The sequence below is a fragment of the Macaca thibetana genome, chromosome 13, assembly GCF_024542745.1.
Source record: "Macaca thibetana thibetana isolate TM-01 chromosome 13, ASM2454274v1, whole genome shotgun sequence".
Classification (NCBI taxonomy): Eukaryota; Metazoa; Chordata; class Mammalia; order Primates; family Cercopithecidae; genus Macaca; species Macaca thibetana.
In genome coordinates, this window is record NC_065590.1 from 13,158,475 (window position 1) to 13,171,804 (window position 13,330).

The following is a 13,330-nucleotide window of genomic DNA, read 5'->3' on the forward strand; positions in this document are numbered from 1 at the left end:
TTTTTCCCCACGTCTTAAAGTATTCCATTTGCCAAATGAACGCTGTGTATAATAAATTCTCCCATCTTTAGAGGAAATACTTAAGAACCAATCAAAATATTCAACATTTCTTGAAAGAACTGTAATTCCTATATAAGGTTTTATATAATTCTAGTTCAAAGCAAAGGAACTTGACTTTTTAATGTACCTTCTATTACATATTTAATTTCCATTAGGTTATTTTAAAATACTGGCATCTCATGGATCCCCATTTTTATCTTTGCAGTTCCGTAGGGGTCCTAGAGCCCTGGCTTAGGAACCACTGCTCTGTGCTCACTGTACAAACTCCCTGCTCTGTGCCCTTGCTCACACTATTCTGTTGCCTACACTGTCCTTGATATTTTTCTCATTCTGGGACTCAATAACTTGCCACTTCCATTCTTTTCACTCTAACACTACTTTTATGTCACTTATCATCCATTCGAGGACAGTTAATTCTTTACCACAATGATCTGTCAGGCTTGGAGCGTCCTAAGGAAAAGACATCTACTCTCAGGGCCTAACAGTACCTGGGCCCCAGTAAAACTAAATAAATGTTTGTTGAATGAATAAACCTTGGTAGGACAAACATATTACCTACATAAAACAATCACCACCAAAAAGGCTGAGAAGATGGGAAAAGATGGGATTTACCTCAGGTTATGCACCAAATACGAAATTTTGAACAGGAGCAGAAATTCAGGTTAACTCTGTTATTGTGTTAACTGTAAGTCTGCATAAGTGGCAACTACTATATTACTACAATGCGCAGTTTTTTATTCCTCTCAGAAATCTCATAGACGTTGTTCATCCTGTAATTGCTGATTACGTCCTCGATCCAGGAGAAATGACTTTATGTCACAATGAATATGCAATAAAAAAAGAAAAACTGGCTGACTTAAGTTACCCAGAACACCTGCCTATTTACAGTTGAAGTTTATCAAATTCTGATAAGTGTATGCTAAATTTCTTCATAAAATCATTTTAAAGGAACCTTACTTCCTGCGGAATATTGTATAGATTGAATAGTTTCTACATTAACAACTGCTTATTTTAAAATTTCAAATTTCCTTTCTGGGGGTTGAGGGGAGGGCCGTACTTCACAAAACTACAAATGTGATTTGGTTGAACCTGTTTTTTTGGTGTAGCTGAGAATCCTTTACCCAAACTTGTGCTCTCACTAAAGGAGGCATATGTTCTTGTTTATAAACAAACTAGCACTGATTAGACTATACTTCCTAGTCCTCACCTATGAAGTAAATCTTCAAGTCAAATCTCCTTTACTTAAACATATGACAAGATTAGCCATGCCCCAAATCATAACAAATATATCAAAAATTACCAGCTATACTTTATAATTTTGGCATATCAGCTAGACCTTAAAGACATACAATCTAAGTTTTCAGTGATACACGTTTAACATGAGCGTAACAGATATCCTTTTCCTGTTACATTAAAACATTTTTGAAAGTATCTTTTCTACTTTATTCCATAATTTTTTTTTTTTTTTTTTTTTTTTTTTTTTTTTAGGCAGAGTCTCACTCTGTCACCCAGGCTGGAGTGCAGTGGCATGATCTCGGCTCACAGCAAACTCTGCATCCCGGATTCAATTGATTCTCCTGCCTTGGCCTCCTGAGTAGCTGGGACTACAGGCGCGTGCCACCATGCCTGGCTAATTTTTGTATTTTTAGTAGAGACAGGGTTTTACCATGTTGGCCAGGCTTGTCTTGAACTCCTGACCTCAGGTGATCCGCCTGCCTTGGCCTCCCAAAGTGCTGTGATTACAGGCGTGAGTCACCACACCCGGCCCTATGAAACATTTTTAATCAAAATGGTCATTTACAAATAGAATGGAATTAAACATACACACACATTTATCTCCTCCCCTCACATTTAGCTCTGCAACTTACAAGTTTTCTCCTTTGTATTTTAAAACAATTTGTAATAAAAATGTATTAGAAGTTCCCCTCTTACAATAAAGGACAAAAGCAAATGGAGTTATCAGGCAGTGTTTAGGGAGTAAAGAGACACGGTGAAGCTACAGTTCACAGCAACTGATAAGGACAGGTCCTCTCTGCAATCTGGAAGATGCCTATGAACGCAGGGACCTGAGATCAGATAAAAAGCAATCTCCCATCCCTGTCCACATAGTCTAAGCACAGTCCTGGCATCAATTAAGCTAAAGACAATTGTAGACACAAAAGATAGTTCATTACTTGCCTGAAGTATATTTATTTTAGCTTATTACTTGCTTTGAAAGTTCTGTGTAAATTCTTCTTTAAAGGTGACAGTTAACTGTAAAAGTCTGGAGTTGGGTGGATGAATAGGAACAAGATTATATGACTGAGCTTCCTTTCAACATGGTATTGTGATATGCTACTATTCAAGGGTCCTAGTAGTTAAAAAAAACCAAACAGAAAAATGATTATAAATCTGAAAGTCTGAGGAAGACCAGATTTCTGTATCTTTGTTTCACATCAGATCACTTTGTAAAAGGACAGGAAAAAAAAAAAGAAAGTATTCCATCTTATATTTACAAATATTTTCATGTTATCTCATTTAATTAAAAAAAAAATCAGTTTACAGATGCACAAATTGAAGAAGCACCAGAGATTAATGTCAAATTTAGAAATACTTTTTTAAGAGAGGAATTAGAATCAGAGGAAAAAGGAACATGTACTTTGCAAATTAGTGACAGTTAAGATAAAACTAGTTCTTTAGAACTTCTGAGATTGTCAGAATGACTTCCCAACCCATCCCAAGAACCCCAAGTAACACTTTGCAATTTGCTACTTGTGTTGAAGTCAGAAGACTGGTAGCTCACAAAATTCCATAAACATATGTAAAATCTAACAGTGAGGTGATGAGACTTACTTCCCAACTTTCTGCAACGACCATCCCACTTAAATATCAACTAATGTAATGTTTAACAGAAGAAACATGGACAATGAGATGGGTACCAGAAAAACAAGTTTATTCTAGCTAACTTTTAAAGAAAATAAGTAGCTTATTTACTCATTCACATGCTTGATATGCAGAGTAATCATTTAGAATGAAACTTGAAAATTCCATCAAGAGGAAAAAAATTAATGAACTGGTGAATCTCAGACTGCTCCTTGAGTATCAAAAGACAACATGCAAAAATAAAGATAATTCCGCACCTCCCTCTTTTTAAAAGTTTTGCCAGTACTGCAGTTCTTCACAGCTGTTCATAATAAAACGCTTGGTTAATTCAAATCTGTTCCCCTAATACTCCTTGAAACAAACAGAATTACTGGTCTATTATTACTGAACTAATTAATATTGTCTGGGTTTTTATCTTTTTTTAAAGAGCATTTAGAAAAAACTTTTATAAACTTTACGCATTTATCTCCTGTTGACCATCAACTTATTCAAGGTTTCTCAAACATTCCACACTATCTTAAGTCCACACTACAAGTCAGACCCCAAAACTGGGTCTTATCTCTTCCTAGCCAATTCTGTTTGGTGATCATGTATGCTCTTCAAGCCAAAATACCTATTTTCACTGCAATTTATGAGAAAGAAATGATCCTCCTTCTTGCTAAGTGGATCTTCTCCAACTACCTTCACCTCCTCATCTGTTCCTTTCATTTTCCTTTTTTTATTCTTTTTCAAGACGGAGTTTCGGTCTTGTTGCCCAGGCTGGAATGCAGTGTCATGATCTCAGCTCACTGCAACCTCCGCCTTCCGGGTTCAAGCAATTCTCCTGACTCAGACTCCCAAGTGGCTGGGATTACAGGCACCCGCCACCACGCCTGGCTAATTTTTTGTATTTTTAGTAGAGATGGGGTTTCATCATGTTGGCCAGGCTGGTCTCAAACTCCTGACCTCAGGTGATCCACCCACCTTGGCCTTCCAAAGTGCTGGGATTAGAGGCATGAGCCAATGCGTCCAGTCCCTTTATTTTCATTCTGTCTACACAGGTTCCCTCTTTTCAGCACATAAATAAGTTCAGAGGTTCCTTCTCTAAAAATTACCTCATCAGTGAGGAAAGGAGGAAGTGGGGCAGAAAAGCCTGAATCTTTAACCTCTTGCAATTTGAGTACTGTCTCTGCTGCTTCATTTAACTTCTTTCAGTGTGCTCATCACCAATCTCTTTTTTCCCAGTCCTCCTCCTGTACCTCCAACCTAGCCAGCTGTATTTCTGTCTCCTTTGCTGGCTCATCTTCCTTCCTAAAATAAAAGGCATTTCCTGAGGTTTTCTCATGAGCCTTCCCTTTCCCACAACTTCAACTATTCATATTTACACTGCCCTCTCACTGGGTCTAGTCACTCATTTCCACCCGCCTACCTAACGTCTCCCTCTGGATGTCCTGCCTGCACCTCCGAGTCACATGTCCAACACCAAACCCCTTACCTTTTCTTCCCTGCTCCCTAAACCTCTTTTCTCAGCTTCTGGCCACAGTCTCCATCTCTGGACAAGGGTACCAAGAAAGGAAGAATGAATTCACTTGCCAAGAACCTAGGTTTTGCATCAAATATCTCAACTCTGTCCCCTCTGTCCTACACCACTTTACACTAAACCTCTCATCTGAACTGCTATAACACTCTCCTTTTGTTATTCTTAAGTTTTCAGTACACGCTATTGCTAGAGAAACATTCCTTAGGCGTAATTTTGATCAAGCCTGGCACTCAGGATACTCTACCCAACATTTCTCAAACTTTAACGTGCATGTGAATCACACGGTGATCTTGTTAAAATGCAGACACTCTCATTCAGGGAGTGTGGGGTGGTGCCCGACTCCGGATTTTTAACATACTCCCAAGTGACCATGATGCTATTAGCATCAGGCTGTATACATATACACAGTCGGCTCTAACCTATTTTTCTAGCCTCATCTACTTCTCCCTGCCTAGCATACATACGTGCATGTCAATATCTCTTACGTACATACACACACACACAAATAAACATATACATAGACAAAATGTTTTCCAAACATAATCTCCAGCCTCTGTGCCTCTTGCTGTTTCCTCAAGTCCAGTGACTGTCCATTACAATTTTCCCATTTTTCAGGAACCAATACATTCTGCCACAACCTTCTCTTATCTTCTTACCTATCCCCAATCCCATACCTCACCTAGTAGAATACCACAAAAACCCTGGGACATCCCTGACACTGGCACTGTTTCTGGTCTGCAATGCTGTTATAGATCTTCTCGTTTCATCCTTACTGTTAGACTGCACACTCTCCTGGAAGGCAAGATCTACCTGCCTGACCTCCGTCACCCAGGGCATCCTTGGGCTCTTGTTAACCAGTAAGTACCTGTTGAAGTGGATTTGAATTCTAAGAAAAACAAAACTCTACTTCATGTAATTCATTTTGAGCAGGAGCTTCAGAAATTTCTTTATGATAAACAAAAACACTCTTCCAGGAAAACTGAGTCATTAGCAAACCTAAGAAAACTTTGTTTTATATAGATATATACACACATATATATACACACACACATATACATATACATATATATACACACACTTTTTTTTTTTTTTTTTACAAATGTTTATATATTCAAATGGTGCCTAGAGAATTTTGGTACCTATCTTATTTATAGTAGTCTGTAGATATATAGATCAAAGTTCTAATATTAATTTAAAATTAAATCTAACTTGTTATGATCTAGTAATGACTATATTATAAGTCTAAAATATGTTCCAATCCAGAGCCCAGCCTTCCCTGGTTTAATTTACTTAATGCTCCCTTTAACACTCCATTTATAAAATGGGACATCACTTTCTCCACGGGTGTGATAAGATTGGCTGTCCCAGAAATTTACTGTTAACATGCCTTACATTGTGTCTAGACTTTGAAAAGTGCTTTAAAACAATCACCTTGAAGCAATATTTTTGGAATGCTGAGAAACTCAAAGAAAACCCTATATTAAATGTTTATACAGTAAACCCCCCTTATTCAAGAACCCAACTACGGCTCTTAGGTTCAAGAATCAATATTCAAGAATCTGACTACAGCTCTTAAACCTTAGCGTGCAAGAATTACCCGGAGTGCTTGTTAAACATGCAGATGTCAGGCTCTTACCCAGGGAATGTCTGATTCAGTAAAACTGGGGTGGGCCCTAGAAAACTGCAGATTTCACCAGCACCCCCAGGTGATTCGGATGCAGGTGTTCCGCAGATCTCAATTAGAGAGACACTGATCTCAATCCTTGCCTGGGTGCGCTACATAGTTGTGTTTGAAGGAAAATGCAGACGTCTTTTGCTAAAGTCCTTTCTCAAAACAGCTGTTACGCCAGCACAGACAGGAGGCGATGTGAGTAAGGAAAAAGAGGGAAAGGTTCCTTGGAAGATAATCAATGCTCGAAAACAATGAAAGAGGGGAAGTGGCGTTTCTTTGCAACCCTGGAATTCCATTCTCCCGCACCTGCGAGGATGCTGCTCTCACCCGTCGGCCAGGACCAGGCGCTCGGGAGCCGAGCCCAGGCAGGTCGCTGGCCGGGGGATGGGAGGGCGTCGTGGCCCCGCGCTCGTCCCCAAGTCGCCAGGTGCCCTCGCAGCCGAAGGAAGACGCCCGCCCGGGTACCGGATCTCCGCCCCCTGACACCGCATCCTCCGCAGCTCGCGCGCGTAAACAAGTTGCCTCCCCAGGGTCGGCAGCCCCTCACCTGCCGCGCGGTGGCAACTCTGCCTCATCGTCTGGTTCCGGACCCCGCGGCTCCTGCTCGCCCGCGGCCGCCGGCAGCGCCTCAGCGTCCTCCACAGTCACCTCGGCCGCAGCCACGGCGCCCGCCGCCGGTACTCGCGTCGCTGAAGTGGGAGCAGCGGCCGCCCCGAGGCCGAACGCCGCCTCCGCCGTCGGCGCTGGGAGGCCACGGGCGCGCCCCGCGGCCACAGTCCATGCCGCGAGCCCCAGCAGCAGCGGCAGCAGCAGCGCCAGTACCAGCAGCCCCGGGCGGGTGGCGCGCTCCATCAGCGGCCCGCCCCGCGCGCAGGCATGGAGGCGCAGCCACTGGCGTCTGCCTTTCCCGCCGCTCGGAGCTCTCACCAAGGCAAAGACGCGCTAGGGACCCTACCGCCGCCCCGACGGCCTGGACAGCCAGCCGTGTTCCCCTGGCCACGTCTCAGCCCGGCCTCTGCCGCTGCCACCTGAGTGACAGCCTCTCTCGGACATCACCCATTGAGCAAACTTTCCGCGCTTCTGCTCTCTCATTGGCTGCGGCCGCTGCCACTCTATGTTCCCAGGCTGGCCTTGTTGGGGAAGGCGGACTTTCCCTGGTTGTCAACATCGCACCAACCAATCAAATCGTAATTGCGTCGTTCGAGGCCCGTCCCTCTTCCGGACGCAATTACCAATGAGAAATGCCCCTCCCCGACGTCTTTTTACCTGATTGGTGTGCTTATCAGTTCCCGGAATACCTTTCCTGCAACAGATTGGCCATCGCGGTGGTTGGCCTCGCCCCACAAAGCAAGGCGCTGGAGAAAACTTCAAGATCATTGGTGGAAGTGGATATCCCTCAAAGGTCTGCGCTAACTGCCTCTTGATTGGTTGGAAGCGGCACTTACTACGTGGCGGATTCTGACTGTGAAGAGGACGGTCCCAAGTGAAGGGAAGGTCCCAAGTGAAGAGTGGGAGGCAAGTCCCTTATGACCTGCAGGAGGTCGACCTTAAAGGAGCTGGCATTGTAGCTCTTCTAAAGCCTAGTCTACTTAGGAAGGCAAAAGCGAAGTAGGAAGAAGTGGCCGTAGAAGTCGTGTGGCCCCTAGAAGTGGAAGGGTAAGGAGGGTGCAGGAGATGGGCCCACTTGTGGCCGCAACTGTGCTCAGAAGTCCGCTTGTTAGAGATGACAGTGACTTGCGACAATCCAGTCTACCCGACACGCCTCCCGCCTCCTTAGGAACGGGAAGGAGCCCCGGCCCGGTGCACTGACGTATTTTGCCTAAGATCACATAGCTGGTTGGTCACAGAATCATGACTTTAATTCATGTCTTCTGACTCTGACCTGGCACGCTTTGTACCTCACCAAAGACAGTGATGAAACTGCAAAAGGGCAGAGTGGAGAAGATTGGAATGTTCAGCCAAGGCATTTGAACTTTTAATACTGCAAGTCAAGACTTCCTGAAGATTTTTGAGCAGATGAGTGAAGTGATAAGAAAATGCATCTTCAGCAGTGACAGCATCAATGATGAGGAAACTAGCCGGGAGGCTATTACCCGCATCAAAACCAGTGAACATTAAAAAAAAATTTTTTTAGAGAGAGGGTCTTGCTCTTTTGCCCAGGCTGGAGTGCAGTGGCTTGATCATAGCTCACTGTAACCTTGAATTCCTGCATTCAAGCGATCTTCCTGCCTCAGCTTCTGGAGCAGCTGGGACTATAGATGCGTGCCACCATGCTAGGCCAATTTTTAATTTTGTTTTGTAAAGATGGGGTTTCTGTGTTGTCCAGGTTGGCCTCAAGCCATCCTCCTGCCTCAGCCTCCCAAAGTTCTGGGATTACAGGCATTACCCACTGCACCTGGTCCAAAACCAGTGAAGATGTGTTAAAGTGTTGGCAATATGGGTATACTAGATTATCCTTCACCTGCTAAAAACATGCTCTAATCTCTCCCCAGCCCAAAACAAACAAGAAACCCCATTTCCCCTTCCAGCTCCTACCACATGTCTTGGCTCCTCTGTATGGCAAAACTCGAGTGTTCAGAATTCCTTATCTTCAATTCCTCTTCTCCCATTCCCAAGTACACCACAGTCAGGCATTCACACCCTCAACTCCACCAAGACTGCTCTCGCTGAGGCCACCAGTGCTGTATTCAAAGGATAATCTTTGTTTTGTCAGCTGTATTTGATCCAGCAACTCAAGTCTTTCCTGTTCACCGGTCTTCTTGCTTCTCCATAATGCTGGTCATAACCCTCAAAAGGTCCCCCAGTTCACTCAGGAGAAAAGCCAAGTCCTTAACAATAAACCATAGGATGCTACAACATCTGATTCCTATGGCTTTTCTGATTTCATTTCATACTGCCTTTGCTCACTCCATTGGGCCAATCAAGTCCCATCTTGGGGGTTTTCCTTTGTTGTTTTGCCTGCCTAGGGAACTCTTCCCAGATATATTAGTTTCCTAGAGTTGCCCTAACAAATACCACAGACCAGGTGGCCTGAACAAAAATAGTTTATTTTCTCGAAGTTCTGGAGGCTAGAAGTCCAAGGTTGGATTCTGAGGCCTCTCTTCTTGGCTTGCCGATGGAAGCCCTCTTACTGCCTTTTCCCTTGCTGATGGCAGCCCCCTTACTGCCTCTTCTCTCTGATGTCTCTTCCTATTCTTCTAACACCAGTCAGATTGGAGTATGGGATACCTTTAACAGCCTCATTTTAACTTCATCACTGCTTTAAAGATCTTATCTCCAAATACAGTATAGTTATATTCTGAAGCACTAAGGGTTGGGACTTCAACATATAAATTTTGGATGGACACAATTTAGCACATAATACCCAGGTACCCACAAGATGTGTTCCCTCACTTTATCTGAGGCTTTGCTAATCCCAGTGAAGTCCCTCCTCACTATCTTATTTAAAATTAAAACCTCCACCACCTTCCTTCTCTCCTGCTTTATTTCTGCTTAGCCCTCAAATACTGTAATTTACATATTTGTTTTGTTTATTGTCTGCTCTTTCCCTCCACTTGCATGTAAATTCTGTGAAGATTTGCTCATTGATGTATTCAACGATATGAAACAGTGCAAAGTGTTTAGCAAGCATTTAATAAATGTTTGTTGAATGAATGAATGAATACCTGAGGACAGAAGGAAAGAGAACTGGAAAGGAAGAGACTGCAGTTGCTGCAGAGGGGGTTGATTGCGAGAACAAGATTCCAGAGTATCTGGAGAAAAGGGGGCAGCTCTGCCTTCCATGTTGAAAGTAGAGCTTAGGAGGTACTCCTAGAGAGTAAGTTATTTTGAAAAGTAGAGAAAATAGATGAGCGAACTCAAACCAATTCATTATCTACTCAACAAAATAGGAGATAAAAAAGGGATTATACCAGTTGGTATGAGGAAGGTGTCAGAAAATTAACACAAGATGAAAAATGATTGTTAACTACCTGTTTGAAATTAGTGTATATATTTTAGTGAGCCTGGTCTTCATGGTTTTGTAATTTTTTCAAAAAATGATCATGGCATGAACAAGGCTGTTAATCTGAGCTAATGAATTAGGAGTCTGATTACTACCTGTAAATACTGTGGAAGTTTTGTTTATTCATTTAACATTCAGGGATTCCACGTGACTACCTGCAAATAATGAGAATAAAGATAAGCACAAAATAGATGTGGTTCCTGCCCTTCTGAAGGTTAACACCTCTCTGGTTAGGGAGATAGACATTAACAATCACACATGTATTATTAAAACTAAGATCAGTGCTATGATGAAAAAGACACAGGCAGAAGAGCACAGTGGTGGAAAATGCCAGTAAGGAGAGTCAAGCTTTATACTTGAGAAGAAAACACAAATTTTCTAGTTTGGAAAAAAAAGCCTGAGTCAAAGTGTGCTGACTGGGAAAATAAATTAAGGAGAGAAAAGAGAGTTTACCTGCTTTAGGACAGCATGGAGCTTCACAGTGACTTTGTGGGAACTCTGGAACCTGGTTGTCTCAGGGAAATGTAAGAAAGTGGGGACCGGGCATGAGAGCGCACCAGTGAGGCTGGGCCAGGAAAAGAAGCTGGTGCTTTGGTTGCCCAAAACAACCAAGATTCTACAACTGAGTGTGGCCCAGAAAATCAGCAAAATAGGTCTGAGATTTAGAAACAGTGAGTTCAATCCCTTAACAGAGAGAGACTGCATCTGTTGAAATGATATTTGATTGTAAGTAACAAAAACCCTGCCCTATAGTGGCTGAAGCAAGAAGTGGGTTTATTTTTCTTACTGACACCACAGCTCTACAGTGATGTTTTATTTAAACTTAACGCTCCTTCTATTTCTCCATGCTTCATGGGTGACTTTGTTCCTTTTGCCTGTTGTCTCACTGTCTTGGGATGGCAACTCCAGCATCATTTCTTTATTATAGGTAGGGCAAAGAGGAATGACAAAAGGCATGTAACCACCTGAATTTGCCCCTATCAAAGAGCTCTCCAGGAAGCACCACCAAGGAATTTTCACTGACATTTCCCAGGCCGGACCATGTCAAATAGCCACTCAGAGCTACAAAGAAAGCCTGCTGCCGCTAAACAAAATGAGGATTCTGCTAGCGAGGATGAAAGGAAGAATGTGTAATCAGTTTTCTTGAAGTATAATACTTGTACAATTAACTGAACCTATTGGAAATATACATTTGGATGAGTTTTGACAAATGTATATACCACAGTCAAGATACAGAACATTCCCATCACTCCAAGAGAGTTCCTTGTGTCCCTTTGTGGTCAATCCCTCCTTCTACCCGAGACCCCTAGGTAACCACTGATCTGTTTTTCATCACAATAGATTAGTCTGCATATTCTAGCATCTTTAATAAATGCGGTCATACAGTATGTACTTTTGTGTCTCACTTTTTTCACTCTATATAATGTTTTTAAATGTATTCACATTGTTGAATGTAGCAATACTTAGTTCCTTTTTACTGCTGAGTAGTATTCTGTCTTATACGTTCCACGTTTGTTTATCCATTCACTTGTTGGTGTACATTTGGTATATTTTCAATTTTTGGCCATTACACATAAAGCTACTATGAGAACATTTATGTAGGTACAGGTCTTTTTGTAGATGTAGGTTTTTAGTTCTCTTGGGTAAATACCTAGATGTGGAATAACTAGCTCATATAGTAGATGGATGTTTAACTTTATAAGAATCTGCCAAGCATTTTCACAAAGTGATGTACCATTTTATACCCCCACCAGTGATGCACGAGAGTTCAAGTTCTTCTGTATCCTCACCAACATTTGGTAATTGTCTTTTTAATTTTAACTATTCTAGTAGGTATGTGATGGCATTCCAGTGTAGCTTTGGTTTGCATATCCCTGATGACTAATGATTTTGAACATCTTTTAATGTGCTTGTTGGACATTATATATCATCTTTTATAAAATGTCTATTATAGGTGTTTATAAAGAGAGGAATGTTTTTGGGTAGGCACACTGAAGAGTTTGCCACACAGTGAAATTTGTTGTGTTGTACCAGTTAGCTATTGGTATAACAATGCTGTGTAAGCAACCACACCAAAATTAAGTGGCTTAAAACAGCAAAAATGTATACTCTCACACCCTTCACCTGGAGTTGCCTGATCTAGCAGAACATGATTTTCTTATGGTAATGGAAGAAACACAATTAAGATGGGTGGAAACTTACATGGCCTCTTAAAACTAGTATCAGAACTGGAGCACTTATTACTGGAGCACTATGGACTAAAGCAAGGCATATGGATAGGCCTGCCATCAAAGAGGCAGGAAGGCATGCCCTGCCTCTAGTGAAAGAAACTGCAAAGTCATGTGACAAAGGGCATGGAACTAAAATATAACTGTTGCAAGGAATTAGCTTATCAATGTCTCTTATAGTGTGGCCCTAGACTGACTTCAGCAGAAGTTCGAGGAATGGGGTCCAGGAATCTGCAGTTTTTCCTTTTTTTTTTGAAATGGAGTTTCACTCTTGTTGCCCAGGCTGGAGTACAATGGTGCAATCTTGGCTCACTGCAACTTCTGCCTCCTGGGTTCAAGTGATTCTCCTGTCTCAGCCTCCTGAGTAGCTGGGATTACAGGAAGGTGCTACCATACCTGGCTAATTTTGTATTTTTAGTAGATACAGGGTTTCTCCATGTTGGTCAGGCTGGTCTCGAACACCCAACCTCAGGTGATCCACCCACCTCAGCCTCCCAAAGTGCTGGGATTACAGGCGTGAGCCACCGTGCCTGGCCTGAATCTGCAGTTTTAACAAACACCCTAGGAGACTCTACCACAAGTACTATGGGAGTAATCAGTTATATCTGTTCCTGAACCTAGCATGAACAATTGTGAAGCAATTTGCTTCACATGTATTTGCTCCATATGTATTAGAATAGCTATTTTTAAAAATGCAATATCAAGTGCTGGCAAGGATATATGAGCAATTTCTCATACAATGCTGGCCTGAAGGTAAAATGGTACAACTACTATCTTGGAAACAGCTTGGCAATTTCTATTACAATTAAACATATACTTACCATATGACGTGGTTTGACTCTGTCCCCACCCAAATCTCATCTCAAATTGTAATCCCCACATATTGAGGGAAGGACCTGTTGGGAGGTGATTAAATCATGGGAATGGTCCCCCCATCCTGTTCTTGTGATGGTGAGTGAGTTCTCAGAAGAGCTGATGATTTTAAA

The 13,330-nt window shown here is 42.3% G+C and overlaps 1 protein-coding gene across 1 annotated transcript in view; it reads right to left on the bottom strand.

Moving 5' to 3' along the window:
• Positions 1–7,262, bottom strand: part of EIF2AK3 (eukaryotic translation initiation factor 2 alpha kinase 3) — a 79,680-nt gene extending 72,418 nt beyond the window's left edge. The window contains exon 1 of the mRNA XM_050754190.1: positions 6,661–7,262. Within this exon, the coding sequence (XP_050610147.1) occupies positions 6,661–6,965 (305 nt within the window). The 5' untranslated portion in view covers positions 6,966–7,262. The remainder of the gene's footprint in view (positions 1–6,660) is intronic.
• Positions 7,263–13,330: the final 6,068 nt, after the last annotated feature.